Here is an 18,689-nt window from a genome sequence, read left to right on the forward strand (position 1 = left end):
TGGGTGCAGGTGTGTGGGTGGGGCATGGAGCGGAGCTGGGTACAGGTGTGTGGGTGGGGCATGGGGCGGAGGTGTGTGGGTTGGGCATGGGGCGGAGGTGTGTGGGTGGGGCATGGGGCGGAGGTGTGTGGGTTGGGCATGGGGCGGAGGTGTGTGGGTGGGGCATGAAGCTGGGTGCAGGTGTGCGGGCGGGGCCTAGCGGGCGGTCACATCTTTACATTCACTTACACAAAAAACTCTTTCCAGTTTGAACCAAAGCATTTGAGGCAGTGAAGTTTGTATAAAATAATATTTTTTACATCACGTTTGATTCAGTTCAATCTTAACATTCAGTCGAGTTTAAAAAGCAGCCACAGCTGGCAGAGTCGTTAGCACTTCCTCTCACAGCAACAAGGTCCAGCTCAGTCCATGACCAGGTCCAGAGCTCGTCCTGGTTCTTCTACTTTTTCAAAAGTTCAGAGCTGTGTGGGCGTGGCTGTCCTCCCATGCCCCGCCGCCACGCTCAGCTGAAGCCCCGCCCTCCTCCACGAGCCGCGTGAGAGCGTGCACAAGGCGCTGGTGCACGAGGCGCTGGTGCACGAGGCGCTGGTGCACGAGGCGCTGGTGCACGTTTCCTCCTGAAAAACCAGGATCAGTCACAAACTCAGGTTCTAAAATGGAACATTCTGATGACGGTCTGGTCTGGACCTGGTTCTGGTTCTGGGCCTGGGCCTGGGCCTGGGTGGGTCTCGGAACACTCCTGCACAGCTCTCTGCAGCTCCACCTGAAACACAGAACTCTTTTATAACAGTGACGTTATTCATCAAAATGTCAAAAAACAATGAGTCGGTGTCGTGTGGTCAGGGCGGTCAAGGCAAGCACGGACTGACCAGTGACATCAGACTGTAGTGCACTCCTCTCACCTGCAGGGGGCTCTGTCAGACTGTAGTGCACTCCTCTCACCTGCAGGGGGCTCTGTCAGACTGTAGTACACTCCTCTCACCTGCAGGGGGCTCTGTCGGACTGTAGTGCACTCCTCTCACCTGCAGGGGGCTCTGTCAGACTGTAGTGCACTCCTCTCACCTGCAGGGGGCTCTGTCAGACTGTAGTACACTCCTCTCACCTGCAGGGGGCTCTGTCGGACTGTAGTACACTCCTCTCACCTGCAGGGGGCTCTGTCGGACTGTAGTGCACTCCTCTCACCTGCAGGGGGCTCTGTCAGACTGTAGTACACTCCTCTCACCTGCAGGGGGCTCTGTTAGACTGTAGTGCACTCCTCTCACCTGCAGGGGGCTCTGTCAGACTGTAGTACACTCCTCTCACCTGCAGGGGGCTCTGTCAGACTGTAGTACACTCCTCTCACCTGCAGGGGGCTCTGTTAGACTGTAGTACACTCCTCTCACCTGCAGGGGGCTCTGTCAGACTGTAGTACACTCCTCTCACCTGCAGGGGGCTCTGTCAGACTGTAGTGCACTCCTCTCACCTGCAGGGGGCTCTGTCAGACTGTAGTGCACTCCTCTCACCTGCAGGGGGCTCTGTCAGACTGTAGTGCACTCCTCTCACCTGCAGGGGGCTCTGTCAGACTGTAGTACACTCCTCTCACCTGCAGGGGGCTCTGTTAGACTGTAGTACACTCCTCTCACCTGCAGGGGGCTCTGTCAGACTGTAGTACACTCCTCTCACCTGCAGGGGGCTCTGTCAGACTGTAGTACACTCCTCTCACCTGCAGGGGGCTCTGTCAGACTGTAGTGCACTCCTCTCACCTGCAGGGGGCTCTGTCAGACTGTAGTACACTCCTCTCACCTGCAGGGGGCTCTGTCAGACTGTAGTGCACTCCTCTCACCTGCAGGGGGCTCTGTCAGACTGTAGTACACTCCTCTCACCTGCAGGGGGCTCTGTCAGACTGTAGTGCACTCCTCTCACCTGCAGGGGGCTCTGTCAGACTGTAGTACACTCCTCTCACCTGCAGGGGCAGCGCTGCTTTGGCCCCGAGGAGAGACGGAGAGAACCAGGGTCTGAAGATCTTCTCGCAGATCGCCTGAAACACAACGTGATTTATTATAACTTTCTACAATCAGAAAAACACGAGACAAAGAAAAACACGAGACAAAGAAAATAATCCGCCCTCTGTCCAAACTCTGACTCGATCTGGTGCTAAAGCTCCGTGTTTCCAGATGCTAACGACTATGTGGAGCCTTAGCAACACAAAGCTAGCGTAGCACGTTAGCAACAGCTGTTTCCTGTTTATGGCACTCGCTGTGTCAAGAGCCACAATCTGATATTTCCAGGTCATAAAGCGTCTGACGTTAGCATTAGCATTAGCCTGACATAAAGAGAGGTTCAAACGCCACACCCCTCACACACACACTAGCTTTAGCCACGCCCCTCACACACACACTAGCTTTAGCCACGCCCCTCACACACACACTAGCTTTAGCCACGCCCCTCACACACACACAAGCTTTAGACACGCCCCTCACACACACACTAGCTTTAGCCACGCCCCTCACACACACTAGCTTTAGCCACGCCCCTCACACACACTAGCTTCAGCCACGCCCCTCACACACACTAGCTTTAGCCACGCCCCTCACACACACACTAGCTTTAGCCACGCCCCTCACATACTAGCTTTAGCCACGCCCCTCACACACACTAGCTTTAGACACGCCCCTCACACACACACTAGCTTTAGACACGCCCCTCACACGCACTAGCTTTAGCCACGCCCCTCACACAATACCTTTAGCCACGCCCCTCACACAGACTAGCTTTAGACACGCCCCTCACACACTAGCTTTAGTCACGCCCCTCACACACACTAGCTTTAGCCACGCCCCTCACACACACTAGCTTTAGTCACGCCCCTCACACACACTAGCTTTAGACACGCCCCTCACACACTAGCTTTAGCCACGCCCCTCACACACACTAGCTTTAGCCACGTCCCTCACACACACTAGCTTTAGACACGCCCCTCACACACACTAGCTTTAGACACACCCCTCACACGCACTAGCTTTAGCCACGCCCCTCACACACACACTAGCTTTAGCCACGCCCCTCACACACACTAGCTTTAAACACACCCCTCACACACACTAGCTTTAGCCACGCCCCTCACACACACTAGCTTTAGCCACGCCCCTCACACACACACTAGCTTTAGCCACGCCCCTCACACACTAGCTTTAGCCACGCCCCTCACACACACTGGAATGACTAAACTGTTGAATCAAACGCTCGTCGCCGCTTCACGGACGTTTTCTCTTTCGCTCAAAGGCGATTGGCTCGTCTCTCGTCGTCTGTCTCGTCCGCTCTTTGTTGCCGATTGGTCCAGAAGGCTGAGGCGCTGACAGCCGATTGGTCCGGGGCCTTTGTTCTTGCCCGGGAGAGTCTCGGGCGAGCGGGCCGTGTTTTATTCATGTTCCAGTGCGTTTCCTGTGAGCGTGCGCATGAAATAAAGTAATAAAAGTATAAACTCTTCAAAGGTTTATACTTCTCTCTGCAGATATATTACACACTTTAACACTTTTGTAAAGCTCAGATCATGTTTTGAGGTTAGAAAATAGTGTTTTTTCCCCCATTCTTTTAACAGAACGAGACAAACGGACATTTGTACTCTGGAAGTTCAAAATACTTTAAATAATAAATCAAATAAATGATAATAAATGTAATTTACTTTTTTCAGAATCTTCCACGTCTGGTTCAATGTGAGCTCCGGGTTTCATTTAAAGACTGGTGAGTACATTTTATGACTTATTATATTGATGTATTATAAAGTGCTCCTCCCACAGAGACACGCTCCTCCCACACAAGGTTCTGAGCCTCATTTTTTACACTTTAAACACATCTAAATGAAAAACACAAATGTTTAGGACCATTTTCATCTAGTTTAGTCCAAAATCCTCTGTAAATGTGTTTGTGTCAAACGTGACAAAATGAAGACATTTAAAGTGCTTTGTGTCTGTGTCACATTCAAACGTTTTTACTCAGAAAAGTCTTTATTTCTGTGGAAAACACAATGAATGTGACGGAGCTGTTTCACCTGCAGCGTCTTCAATGGAAAAAGAATCATAATGAAGTCATGTTTACTGTTTCTATGACAAAATAAATCTAAATTAAAAATCATGATTCGTCAATATGAGAAAACTATTTGAGTCACATGACCAGCTTTAGTTCAAAGACATTTACATATATTATTATTATTTTTAATAATATATATCTATATATCTTTATATATTTATTGAGACTAAAAGTAGACTTGATTAAATAAATATTGAAAAAACTATTGCACTTCACATTTTAATGGGTTTGTCCGGTCTGCTCTACATTTATTTATTCCTGAATAAAAGAAGTATATTTTTGTTATAAATATAATTAATAAATAACTAGAGGATGTAATTTATTTATTATTTATTTTTCTTTAAAATTTTAATCATTTTTTACTCCAAATGTAAATGTTTTAAATTAATAATTAAAACGATTATTATCACAACGGTTTAAAGTATTTGTTCATCTATTATTTTTTCCACTACTAAATACTGTTTGTTATTGACGAGAAGAACTGACCAATCCAATTATGATTATTATTATGAATCAATTATTATTATTATTATTTAATTATTATGATTATGATTTAATTATTATTATGATTTTATTATTATTATTACGATTTAATTATTATTATTATGATTCAATAATAATTTATTATTATTATTATTGTATTATTATTATTATGATTTAATAATAATTTATTATTATTATGATTTTATTATTATTATGATTCAATTATTATTATTATGATTTAATAATAATGTATTATTATTATGATTTAATGAAGATAATATTCTGTATAACCTCTAGTTTAGGAGTTTTGATCTGAAATATTCCACATTCTTTTGCCTCATTTTGTGTCGTTTAAATGTCACAAACGAAGAAGCGACGACGTAAAACTCAAACTTTTGTCGCTAAAATGTAAAATAAAAGTAGATTTATTTGATCTGTTGGAAGATAAACTCCACAAACGTGACATTATATTTATGATGATTAAACGCTGTGAATGATCCGTGTTTCCTCCCGTGGAAAACACGTGCTGAAGTTTTCTGTTTTCGGTTGATCTGAAACTCGTCGCTTCAAATGAAACATGAGCCTGAAATCGCCCGATTTTATCTGGAAAATTCCACATTCTTTTGCCTCATTTTAGCTTCAAACGATTAAGAAAAAACACAAGATCAAAGCAGGACCAGGACAGGGGCCCCTTGGCCAGGGCCGGGCCCGGGACTATCCCTTTGGTTGTCCTAAACCCTCTCTGACCATAAGTCTTAGTCTAAGCGAGGTCTTGGGCCATGTCATTTTCTGGTGCTTCTTACAGAGCGCTCACACCGCCGCGTCCAAATCACACCCGACGCAGGAGTTAGATTCCCGAGGCCTCGAGGCGTCCAGCGCACACGGTCAGAGGAGGTTGTGTTTCCTGGTGTTGCTTGTTCTCTTGGTGCAATGACAGAACAGGTGGAGAAAGTGTCTTTGGTGCATTAACTTTACAAGTCCAAACGGAGGCGATGGGCCCCGGGGCCAGTCTGGGTCCAGATACTTCAGAGCTGTTCAACTTTTTCTTCTCACCTGCAGGTTGCTGTTGCTCCTATTGGGGGCGGGGCTCACCTGCAGGTTGCTGTTGCTCCTATTGGGGGCGGGGCTCACCTGCAGGTTGCTGTTGCTCCTATTGGGGGCGGGGCTCACCTGCAGGTTGCTGTTGCTCCTATTGGGGGCGGGGCTCACCTGCAGGTTGCTGTTGCTCCTATTGGGGGCGGGGCTCACCTGCAGGTTGCTGTTGCTCCTGTAGGTGGCGGGGCTGGGGGCGGGGCTCACCTGCAGGTTGCTGTTGCTCCTGTAGGGGGCGGGGCTGGGGGCGGGGCTCACCTGCAGGTTGCTGTTGCTCCTGTAGGGGGCGGGGCTGGGGGCGGAGCTCACCTGCAGGTTGCTGTTGCTCCTGTAGGTGGCGGGGCTGGGGGCGGGGCTCACCTGCAGGTTGCTGTTGCTCCTGTAGGGGGCGGGGCTCACCTGCAGGTTGCTGTTGCTCCTGTAGGGGGCGGGGCTGGGGGCGGGGCTCACCTGCAGGTTGCTGTTGCTCCTGTAGGTGGCGGGGCTGGGGGCGGGGCTCACCTGCAGGTTGCTGTTGCTCCTGTAGGGGGCGGGGCTGGGGGCGGGGCTCACCTGCAGGTTGCTGTTGCTCCTGTAGGGGGCGGGGCTCACCTGCAGGTTGCTGTTGCTCCTGTAGGGGGCGGGGCTGGGGGCGGGGCTCACCTGCAGGTTGCTGTTGCTCCTGTAGGGGGGGGGGCTGGGGGCGGGGCTCACCTGCAGGTTGCTGTTGCTCCTGTAGGGGGCGGGGCTCACCTGCAGGTTGCTGTTGCTCCTATTGGGGGCGGGGCTCACCTGCAGGTTGCTGTTGCTCCTGTAGGGGGCGGGGCTGGGGGCGGGGCTCACCTGCAGGTTGCTGTTGCTCCTGTAGGGGGCGGGGCTCACCTGCAGGTTGCTGTTACTCCTGTAGGGGGCGGGGCTGGGGGCGGGGCTCACCTGCAGGTTGCTGTTGCTCCTGTAGGGGGTGGGGCTCACCTGCAGGTTGCTGTTACTCCTGTAGGGGGCGGGGCTGGGGGCGGGGCTCACCTGCAGGTTGCTGTTGCTCCTATTGGGGGCGGGGCTCACCTGCAGGTTGCTGTTGCTCCTGTAGGGGGCGGGGCTGGGGGCGGGGCTCACCTGCAGGTTGCTGTTGCTCCTGTAGGGGGCGGGGCTGGGGGCAGGGCTCACTTGCAGGTTGCTGTTGCTCCTGTAGGGGGCGGGGCTGGGGGCGGGGCTCACCTGCAGGTTGCTGTTGCTCCTGTAGGGGGCGGGGCTGGGGGCGGGGCTCACCTGCAGGTTGCTGTTGCTCCTGTAGGGGGCGGGGCTGGGGGCGGAGCTCACCTGCAGGTTGCTGTTGCTCCTGTAGGTGGCGGGGCTGGGGGCGGGGCTCACCTGCAGGTTGCTGTTGCTCCTGTAGGGGGCGGGGCTCACCTGCAGGTTGCTGTTGCTCCTGTAGGGGGCGGGGCTCACCTGCAGGTTGCTGTTGCTCCTGTAGGTGGCGGGGCTGGGGGCGGGGCTCACCTGCAGGTTGCTGTTGCTCCTATTGGGGGCAGGGCTCACCTGCAGGTTGCTGTTGCTCCTGTAGGGGGCGGGGCTGGGGGCGGGGCTCACCTGCAGGTTGCTGTTGCTCCTGTAGGGGGCGGGGCTGGGGGCGGGGCTCACCTGCAGGTTGCTGTTGCTCCTGTAGGGGGCGGGGCTGGGGGCGGGGCTCACCTGCAGGTTGCTGTTGCTCCTGTAGGGGGCGGGGCTGGGGGCGGGGCTCACCTGCAGGTTGCTGTTGCTCCTGTAGGGGGCGCACCGCAGCGTGTGTGGGTCACAGCGGGACCAGCAGTCGAAGAAGGAGCAGTCGTCATCAGAGCTGCAGTTCTGCTCCAGAAGATCCTGAAGTTTGGGCTCAAAGAACGCCATGTCCACGTCCAGAGCCACCACCTGAGAACCAGAGAACCAGAGAACAGAGAACCAGAGAACCAGAGACCTGAGAACCAGAGAACCAGAGAACCAGAGACCTGAGAACCAGAGAACCAGAGGCCTGAGAACCAGAGACCTGAGAACCAGAGAACCAGAGACCTGAGAACCAGAGACCTGAGAACCAGAGACCTGAGAACCAGATACCTGAGAACCAGAGACCTGAGAACCAGAGAACCAGAGAACCAGAGAACCAGAGACCTGAGAACCAGAGACCTGAGAACCAGAGACCTGAGAACCAGAGACCTGAGAACCAGAGAACCAGAGACCTGAGAACCAGAGACCTGAGAACCAGAGACCTGAGAACCAGAGACCTGAGAACCAGATACCTGAGAACCAGAGAACCAGAGACCTGAGAACCAGAGACCTGAGAACCAGAGACCTGAGAACCAGAGAACCAGAGACCTGAGAACCAGAGACCTGAGAACCAGAGAACCAGAGACCTGAGAACCAGAGACCTGAGAACCTGAGAACCAGAGACCTGAGAACCAGAGAACCAGAGACCTGAGAACCAAAGAACCAGAGACCTGAGAACCAGAGTCCTGAGAACCAGAGACCTGAGAACCAGATACTTGAGAACCAGAAAACCAAAGAACCAGAGACCTGAGAACCAGAGAACCAGAGACCTGAGAACCAGAGACCTGAGAACCAGAGACCTGAGAGTCAGAGACCTGAGAACCAGAGAACCAGAGACCTGAGAACCAGAGAACCAGAGACCTGAGAACCAGAGACCTGAGAACCAGAGAACCAGAGACCTGAGAACCAGAGACCTGAGAACCAGAGAACCAGAGACCTGAGAACCAGAGACCTGAGAACCAGAGACCTGAGAACCAGAGACCTGAGAACCAGAGAACCAGAGACCTGAGAACCAGAGAACCAGAGACCTGAGAACCAGAGACCTGAGAACCAGAGACCTGAGAACCAGAGAACCAGAGACCTGAGAACCAGAGAACCAGAGACCTGAGAACCAGAGATCTGAGAACCAGAGAACCAGAGACCTGAGAACCAGAGAAACGAGTCACTTTGAGAGAGTTTAGCTCCAGAACAAGATTTAAATTTTCTTTATTTGTTCTTATTTCAACAAAAAAAATGTTTTCTTTCTTTTAGATTAAGACAAAGCTCTGAAACCTTCTCGTAAAACTCCAGGTCCTAAAGGTTCTTGTAAAACTCCAGGTCCTAAAGGTTCCTGTAAAACTCCAGTTCCTAAAGGTTCTTGTAAAGCTCCAGTTCCTAAAGGTTCTTGTAAAACTCCAGTTCCTAAAGGTTCTCGTAAAGTTCCTAAAGGTTCTCGTAAAGTTCCTCAAGGTTCTATTTGGTGGGCTCTTACCGTGAGATCTTCTCTGATGCCAAAGTTCTCTGGTTTGACGTCGCAGAGGTGCAGGACGTGTCTGAAGTCGTGCTCGAAGTGCCACACCAGCTCCAGGAAGCTGAGGGCGATCCTGTGGTCCCGCCCACAGCCCCGCCCCCCCACGCCGGCCAACGGGAGCGCGGCCTGAGGAGGCTCGGCCAATGAGAAGAGGTTCTGGTCCCAGGCGTGTCCCGCGGACAGGAACTCCACGGCGTAGAAGTGTCCACAGGAACCGAGAACTCGAGCCACGTGAGGAGACAAGTCCTGGAGAAGACTGAGACAGAGGGACAACGTGAAAACTCTCTGCTCCACCTCGTGACATCATCAGGTGGCAATCCAGAGGTGGTGCGTTACCGTAGAAATGTGTACTCCTCCTGCTGCAGAAGAGCCCAGAGCGAGGACAGGTCCGCTCTGGAGTAAGTCCGGTTACGATCCGCCCTCTGGTCCCAAACTCTCCACAGAGACGCATTACTCAGACCATCACTGAGGTCCTCGTCCTCGTCCTCCACCAGACCCAAGGAGCTCCGGACCTGAAAGAGAGCAGGCTAACCACTCTGCCACATACTCAGAGGCCAGGAGTCCAACCCACAACCTTCTGGACCAACGCTCTCACCTCCAGAGTCGCGTAGTAGACCACGTCCAGAGGAGAGAGTTCTTCAGCTGCGTTCTGCAAGCAAATAAACCAGGTCTAAACCAGGTCTAAAGCAGGTCTAAACCAAGACTAAACCAGGACTAAACCAGGACTAAACCAGGTCTAAAGCACGTCTAAACCAAGACTAAACCAGGACTAAACCGGGTCTAAACCAGGTCTAAACCAGGTCTAAACCAGGTCTAAACCAGGTCTAAACCAGGACTAAACCATGTCTAAACCAGGTCTAAACCAGGTCTAAACCAGGATTAAACCAGGCCTAAACCAGGACTAAACCAGGACTAAACCAGGTCTAAACCAGGACTAAACCAGGACTAAACCAGGTCTAAACCAGGATTAAACCAGGCCTAAACCAGGACTAAACCAGGACTAAACCAGGTCTAAACCAGGACTGAACCAGGACTAAACCAGGTCTAAACCAGGTCTAAAGCACGTCTAAACCAAGACTAAACCAGGACTAAACCAAGTCTAAACCAGGTCTAAAACACGTCTAAACCAGGTCTAAAGCACGTCTAAACCACGTCTAAACCAGGACTAAACCAGGTTTTATACCAGGTCTCCCTCCTCACCTGGTCCTGCAGGGCGGACAGGGGTTCGTAGAAGGTGAAGTTCTCGTGTTTGGACTTGAGGATCACGGGTCGGTTCCTCCATCGCGCCTCCAGAACCTTCTTTCCGTTCTCGTAGTAGAGACACTTGTGAAACCGAAGTGTTTTCTGAACGCACAGGTCCAGACACAGATCACCTGAGACCAGACCAGACGAGAAGTCCAGGCACTGGAGAGAGAAGAGACCAGACCTGAGACCTGAGACCAGAGACCAGAGACCTGAGACCAGAGACCAGAGACCAGAGACCAGAGACCTGAGACCAGAGACCAGAGACCAGACCTGAGACCTGAGACCTGAGACCTGAGACCTGAGACCAGAGACCTGAGACCAGAGACCAGAGACCAGAGACCAGAGACCAGAGACCTGAGACCAGAGACCAGAGACCAGACCTGAGACCTGAGACCTGAGACCTGAGACCTGAGACCAGAGACCAGAGACCTGAGACCAGAGACCTGAGACCAGAGACCTGAGACCAGAGACCAGAGACCAGAGACCTGAGACCAGAGACCAGAGACCAGACCTGAGACCTGAGACCTGAGACCAGAGACCAGAGACCTGAGACCAGACCTGAGACCTGAGACCTGAGACCAGAGACCAGAGACCTGAGACCAGAGACCAGAGACCAGAGACCTGAGACCAGAGACCAGAGACCAGAGACCAGAGACCAGAGACCAGAGACCAGAGACCAGAGACCTGAGACCTGAGACCAGAGACCAGAGACCAGAGACCAGAGACCAGAGACCTGAGACCTGAGACCAGAGACCAGAGACCAGAGACCAGAGACCAGAGACCAGAGACCAGAGACCAGAGACCAGAGACCAGAGACCAGAGACCAGAGACCTGAGACCTGAGACCTGAGACCTGAGACCTGAGACCAGACCAGGTCTACACCAGGTCTAGTCTCAGGTCCGGATTACAGGGGATTAGGAGGATAATCCTGTTCGACACATTCCAACACAGGATTAACACAAATTTGTACAAGACTCGGGTCTAGGTCCGGACCCAGGTCCAGACCCAGGTCCAGACTCAGACTCAGGTCCAGACTCAGGTCCAGGTTCAGACTCAGGTCCAGGTTCAGACTCAGGTCCAGACCCAGGTCCAGACTCAGACTCAGGTCCAGACTCAGGTCCAGGTTCAGACTCAGGTCCAGACTCAGGTCCAGACTCAGGTCCAGACTCAGACTCAGGTCCAGACTCAGGTCCAGACTCAGGTCCAGACTCAGGTCCAGGACCAGACTCAGGTCCAGACTCAGGTTCAGACTCAGGTCCAGACCCAGGTCCAGACCCAGACTCAGGTCCAGGTTCAGACTCAGATCCAGACTCAGGTCCAGACTCAGGTCCAGGTTCAGACTCAGGTCCAGACCCAGATTCAGACTCAGGTCCAGACTCAGGTCCAGACTCAGGTCCAGGTTCAGACTCAGGTCCAGACCCAGGTTCAGACTCAGGTCCAGGTTCAGGTCCAGGTTCAGGTCCAGGTTCAGACTCAGGTCCAGACTCAGGTCCAGGTTCAGACTCAGGTCCAGGTCAGGTCCAGGTTCAGACTCAGGTCCAGACTCAGGTTCAAACTCAGGTCCAGGTTCAGACTCAGGTTCAGGTCCAGGTTCAGACTCAGGTCCAGACTCAGGTTCAGACTCAGGTCCAGGTCCAGACCCAGGTTCAGACTCAGGTCCAGACTCAGGTCCAGGTTCAGACTCAGGTCCAGACCCAGGTTCAGACTCAGGTCCAGACTCAGGTCCAGACTCAGGTCCAGGTTCAGACTCAGGTCCAGACCCAGGTTCAGACCCAGGTCCAGACCCAGGTCCAGACTCAGACTCAGGTCCAGACTCAGGTCCAGGTTCAGACTCAGGTCCAGGTTCAGACTCAGGTCCAGACCCAGGTCCAGACTCAGACTCAGGTCCAGACTCAGGTCCAGGTTCAGACTCAGGTCCAGACTCAGGTCCAGACTCAGGTCCAGACTCAGGTCCAGGTTCAGACTCAGGTCCAGGACCAGACTCAGGTCCAGACTCAGGTTCAGACTCAGGTCCAGACCCAGGTCCAGACCCAGACTCAGGTCCAGGTTCAGACTCAGATCCAGACTCAGGTCCAGACTCAGGTCCAGGTTCAGACTCAGGTCCAGACCCAGATTCAGACTCAGGTCCAGACTCAGGTCCAGACTCAGGTCCAGGTTCAGACTCAGGTCCAGACCCAGGTTCAGACTCAGGTCCAGGTTCAGGTCCAGGTTCAGGTCCAGGTTCAGACTCAGGTCCACACTCAGGTCCAGGTTCAGACTCAGGTTCAGACTCAGGTCCAGGTTCAGACTCAGGTCCAGGTCAGGTCCAGGTTCAGACTCAGGTCCAGACTCAGGTTCAAACTCAGGTCCAGGTTCAGACTCAGGTTCAGGTCCAGGTTCAGACTCAGGTCCAGACTCAGGTTCAGACTCAGGTCCAGGTCCAGACCCAGGTTCAGACTCAGGTCCAGACTCAGGTCCAGGTTCAGACTCAGGTCCAGACCCAGGTTCAGACTCAGGTCCAGACTCAGGTCCAGACTCAGGTCCAGGTTCAGACTCAGGTCCAGACTCAGGTCCAGGTTCAGACTCAGGTCCAGGTTCAGACTCAGGTCCAGACCCAGGTCCAGACTCAGGTCCATACTCAGGTCCAGGTTCAGACTCAGGTCCAGGTTCAGGTCCAGACTCAGGTCCAGGTTCAGACTCAGGTCCAGACTCAGGTCCAGACCCAGGTTCAGACTCAGATCCAGACTCAGGTCCAGACTCAGGTCCAGGTTCAGACTCAGGTCCAGACTCAGGTCCAGACTCAGGTCCAGACTCAGGTCCAGGTTCAGACTCAGGTCCAGACCCAGGTTCAGACTCAGGTCCAGACTCAGGTCCAGACTCAGGTCCAGGTTCAGACTCAGGTTCAGACTCAGGTCCAGACTCAGACCCAGGTTCAGACTCAGGTCCAGACTCAGGTCCAGGTTCAGACCCAGACTCAGACTCAGGTCCAGACCCAGGTTCAGACTCAGGTCCAGACTCAGGTCCAGACTCAGGTCCAGACTCAGGTCCAGGTTCAGACTCAGGTTCAGACTCAGGTCCAGACCCAGGTTCAGACTCAGGTCCAGACTCAGGTCCAGGTTCAGACCCAGACTCAGGTCCAGACCCAGGTTCAGACTCAGGTCCAGACTCAGGTCCAGACTCAGGTCCAGACTCAGGTCCAGGTTCAGACCCAGACTCAGACTCAGACTCAGGTCCAGACCCAGGTTCAGACATCATGGCGTGGATAAATCATTTGTCCTGCCACGTATCAATCATAAAATCGCTCACCTGCAGCTGCGTGCGGTTCGTCCCCACGTTTCCACGTGCCTAAGCGCATGGATCTATCATAATATAGTTCCCTCAGTGTACGGGGCAAAATGAAGACGGAGAAAGACAGTTCGAGCTGACGCAGAAGTGGACAGAAATCTACGGGAGACGAGCGATGTGATGCGCTCCGTTGCGCTAATAAACAAACGCACGTGTGTGTTGTATCAATCCACACGGGGGAGGGGCATGTGCACGGGGGAGTGGCATGTGCACGGGGGAGTGGCATGTGCACGGGGGAGTGGCATGTGCACGGGGGAGTGGCATGAGCACGGGGGAGTGGCATGCGCACTTCCGCTTGCGTTCTCAAATCGCCGAAAAATCGTCCATACCGCCTTTAAATTAATTATTGAAATTGACAATTGAATTGGGTCAGACGCCCCCTCGACCCGGGTCTGACGCCCCCTCGACCCGGGTCAGACGCCCCCTCGACCCGGGTCTGACGCCCCCTCGACCCGGGTCTGACGCCCCCTCGACCCGGGTCTGACGCCCCCTCGACCCGGGTCTGACGCCTCCTCGACCCGGGTCAGACGCCCCCTCGACCCGGGTCAGACGCCCCCTCGACCCGGGTCAGACGCCCCCTCGACCCGGGTCTGACGCCTCCTCGACCCGGGTCAGACGCCCCCTCGACCCGGGTCTGACGCCTCCTCGACCCGGGTCAGACACCCCCTCGACCTGGGTCTGACGCCTCCTCGACCCGGGTCTAACACCGGATTCTGGACCAGGTCTTGGTCTGGACCAGGTCTTGGTCTGGACCAGGTCTTGATCTGGACCAGGTCTTGGTCTTGATCTGGACCAGGTCTTGGTCTTGGTCTTGGTCTTGGTCTTGGTCTTGGTCTTGGTCTTGGTCTTGGTCTGGGTCTGGGTCTGGGTCTGGGTCTGGACCAGGTCTTGGTCTTGGTCTTGGTCTTGGTCTTGGTCTTGGTCTTGGTCTGGACCAGGCCTTGGTCTGGACCAGGTCTTGGTCTTGGTCTTGGTCTGGACCAGGTCTTGGTCTGGACTCTGGACCAGGTCTTGGTCTGGACTCTGGACTCTGGACCAGGTCTTGGTCTGGACTCTGGAACAGGTCTTGGTCTGGACTCTGGACCAGGTCTTGATCTGGACTCTGGACTCTGGACCAGGTCTTGGTCTTGGTCTGGACTCTGGACCAGGTCTTGGTCTGGACTCTGGACTCTGGACCAGGTCTTGGTCTGGACTCTGGACCAGGTCTTGGTCTGGACTCTGGACTCTGGACCAGGTCTTGGTCTGGACTCTGGACCAGGTCTTGGTCTGGACTCTGGACTCTGGACCAGGTCTTGGTCTGGACTCTGGACCAGGTCTTGGTCTGGACTCTGGACTCTGGACCAGGTCTTGGTCTGGACTCTGGACCAGGTCTTGGTCTGGACTCTGGACTCTGGACCAGGTCTTGGTCTGGACTCTGGACCAGGTCTTGGTCTGGACTCTGGACTCTGGACCAGATCTTGGTCTGGACTCTGGACCAGGTCTTGGTCTGGACTCTGGACCAGGTCTTGGTCTGGACTCTGGACTCTGGACCAGGTCTTGGTCTGGACTCTGGACCAGGTCTTGGTCTGGGACAAAGGGTCTTCAGTGACATTGGATCTGAGCTGGATCTGAGCTGTCTCTATGGCGATGGATCATGTGACTTTGAAACAGGAAGTGGCGGGGGAGGAGCCGTCTATCATCGGGTCCAGCCCAGGATCACTTAGACCCGGACTATAACCGGTCTCAGGTTTTATCTGAGGGCGGGACTCGGTGATTACCTGACGAGGGACGAGTTTGGAACGTTTAAATGTGAAAAATGGACAGAGCAGTTTTCATTTTGTCCACATGTTTGAAACAAACACATTTACAGAGGATTTTGGACTAAACTAGAGGAAAATGGTCCTAAACGTTCATGTTTTTGCTTTAGATGTTTAAATTGTGATTTTCAGGTGTTTCAGATAAAGATCTTTGTGAAACGCTTCACTCACATTTTGTCCCGTTTGTGTGATTTTTAGAATTAATTCTTGATTTTGCCTCTCCAGCTCGAGTTTAGCCTGATCCAGGACTTAAACTGGACTAAACCTGACCCCGGACCCCGGACCCGGACACCGGACCCCGGACCCCGGACCCGGACACCGGACCCCGGACCCCGGACCCCGGACCCCGGACATTAATCGCTGTCAGCAGAGGACAAAGACCAGATTCAGACCAAACTTAAACCCAGAGAACCAGGACTAAACCAGGTCCAAACCATGTCTAAATCAGATCTAAACCAGGTCCAAACCAGGACTAAAACAGGTCTAAACCAGGTCTAAACCAGGCCTAAACCAGGTCTAAACCAAGTCTAAACCAGGCCTAAACCAGGTCTAAACCAAGTCTAAACCAGGACTAAACCAGGTCTAAACCAGGTCTAAACCAGGACTAAACCAGGTCCAAACCAGGTCTAAACCAGATCTAAACCAGGTCCAAACCAGGACTAAAACAGGTCTAAACCAGGTCTAAACCAGGCCTAAACCAGGTCTAAACCAAGTCTAAACCAGGACTAAACCAGGTCTAAACCAGGTCTAAACCAGGACTAAACCAGGTCCAAACCAGGTCTAAACCAGGACTAAACCAGGTCCAAACCAGGTCTAAACCAGTTCCAAACCAGGTCTAAACCAGGTCTAAACCAGGCCTAAACCAGGTCTAAACCAAGTCTAAACCAGGACTAAACCAGGACTAAACCAGGTCCAAACCATGTCTAAATCAGATCTAAACCAGGTCCAAACCAGGACTAAAACAGGTCTAAACCAGGTCTAAACCAGGCCTAAACCAGGTCTAAACCAAGTCTAAACCAGGTCTAAACCAGGACTAAAACAAGGACCAAAGTAAAATCACACATTTTAATCTGATATGATTATTGATAATACTGCGATTGTGTTGCTGGGAGGGCATCTGACACAGTGAAGAAAGATAAACTTGTTCTTCCCACTCACTTTGTCCTTTGTCCAAACCGAGAAAAACAAACCGTGAAATCCTGAAGAAACAGAACGACTCAGAGCGAAATCAAAGAATTCTGGTTTAATTTACAAGTTTAACGTGAGAAAGAATTAAACCAGGACTAAACCAGGTCTAAATCAGGACTAGACCAGAACTAAACCAGGACTAAACCAGGACTAAACCAGAACTAAACCAGAACTAAACCAGGACTAAACCAGGATTAAACCAGGTCTAAACCAGGACTAAACCAGAACTAAACCAGAACTAAACCAGGACTAAACCAGGATTAAACCAGGTCTAAACCAGGACTAGACCAGGACTAAACCAGGATTAAACCAGGTCTAAACCAGGACTAGACCAGGACTAAACTAGGACTAAACCAGGACTAAACCAGGACTAAACCAGGACTAAACCAGGACTAAACCAGGACTAAACCAGGACTAAACAGGTCTGGATCTGAACAAAGCCTTATTTGGATGTCTGACACAAACAGGAAGTGGCTGAGTCTTATCTGGTTCCCACGGTGACAGAGATAAGACTGCATTACCCACGATGCCCCAGAAGATTACCCACGCCGCACTGGGGCTCTGACCTCTGCCGCGGTCTGGGTCAGGTCCGGTTTATCTGGACCACATTCCAGGAACATTCCCCCCGAGTCCAGAAATGACATCATCAGACATGCACTGGTTTAGACCTGGTTTAGTCCATGTTTAGACCTGGTTTAGTCCTGGTTTAGACCTGGTTTAGTCCTGGTTCAGACCTGGTTTAGTCCTGGTTTAGACCTGGTTTAGTCCTGGTTCAGACCTGGTTTAGTCCTGGTTCAGACCTGGTTAAGTCCTGGTTTTTAGTCCTTGTTTAGACCTGGTTTAGACCCTGTTTAGACCTGGTCCCTGTGTGGTCCTGGTTTAGTCCTGGTTCAGGGCCAGGTCTGGTCTCGGTCTCTTGGTCTTAAATGGAGCGACTCTGACACTTAGTATCTCTTGTTTTTCTTCTTCCGTCGTGTTTGGACTCGTTTATCTCATTCTCTCGTTCTGACCTGGTTTAGTCCTGGTTTAGTCCTGGTTTAGTCCTATTTGATGGTACCACAAGGTAAAAAAGTTTAGACCTGAATGAGGTGAATGCTGAGTGGCCTTTAAAAACCCAGAGGAGCTTCATGAGCCATTTTTAGGACCTGAGAGATTCTGATGCTACTAACCCTAACTATGTGGAGCCTTAGCAACACAAAGCTAGCAAAGCGCGTTAGCAACAGCTGTTTCCTGTTTATGGCACTCGCTTTAGCCACGCCCCTCACACACGCTAGCTTTAGCCACGCCCCTCACACACACTAGCTTTAGACACGCCCCTCACACACACTAGCTTTAGTCACACCCCTCACACACACTAGCTTTAGCCACGCCCCTCACACACACTAGCTTTAGCCACGCCCCTCACACACACTAGCTTTAGCCACGCCCCTCACACACACTAGCTTTAGCCACGTCCCTCACACACACTAGCTTTAGACACACCCCTCACACACACTAGCTTTAGCCACGCCCCTCACACACACTAGCTTTAGCCACGCCCCTCACACACACTAGCTTTAAACACGCCCCTCACACACACTAGCTTTAAACACGCCCCTCACACACACTAGCTTTAGACACGCCCCTCACACACACTAGCTTTAGACACGCCCCTTACACACTAGCTTTAGACACGCCCCTCACACACACTAGCTTTAGACACGCCCCTCACACACACTGACTGGCTCACATCGACCTCAGAAGGCTTTAGATGTTCTGTTTGTGATAAATGTAAACACTTGTTTTCAATGTGTTTCTTCTCTTTCATGGAGACAGTGGAGGTGTTTGTGGCTCACCAGGTTGTGCAGAATCTCTCGGCTGTGCTGCTCGGAGCAGAAGTCGGACGTGATCCTCCTGTGGACCAGGACCACGCCGTTCAGGACCAACCAGGATCCGAACCAGATCAGAGCGAAGAGCAGCGATCCTCCCCGAGAAAAGAGCCTGGATCTGAGCCAGCGGAGCAGAGTGCGGCCCCTGGAGCCCAGGGCCCTGGAGCCCAGGGCCTTGTAGCCCAGGCCCAGCACGGACGCCCCAGGAGCAGCAGCGGGAGCAGCAGCGGGAGCAGCAGCGGGAGCAGCAGCGGGAGCAGCAGCGGGAGCAGCAGCGGGAGCAGCCGAGGAGCCGGGAACAGGGCCTGGGCCGAGCATCGCCAGGGAAACCACAAGAACCCA

General features: G+C 52.6%; 1 protein-coding gene across 1 annotated transcript; it reads right to left on the reverse strand.

Annotated features, from left to right (window-relative positions):
- Window positions 1-447: 447 nt before the first annotated feature.
- On the reverse strand, window positions 448-18,665 carry LOC140363699 (divergent protein kinase domain 1C-like). The gene is made up of 9 exons (XM_072450311.1): window positions 18,315-18,665; window positions 10,127-10,330; window positions 9,522-9,575; window positions 9,263-9,438; window positions 8,888-9,182; window positions 7,360-7,524; window positions 1,943-2,017; window positions 688-763; window positions 448-617 (listed from the first exon to the last, which is right to left on the reverse strand). The coding sequence occupies exons 1-9, from the start codon at window positions 18,663-18,665 to the stop codon at window positions 448-450; spliced, it is 1,566 nt and encodes a 521-aa protein (XP_072306412.1).
- Window positions 18,666-18,689: the final 24 nt, after the last annotated feature.

Source organism: Eucyclogobius newberryi, unplaced genomic scaffold (assembly GCF_026437365.1).
Source record: "Eucyclogobius newberryi isolate DKJ021-1_F unplaced genomic scaffold, fEucNew1.0.hap1 SCAF_178, whole genome shotgun sequence".
Taxonomy (NCBI): Eukaryota; Metazoa; Chordata; class Actinopteri; order Gobiiformes; family Gobiidae; genus Eucyclogobius; species Eucyclogobius newberryi.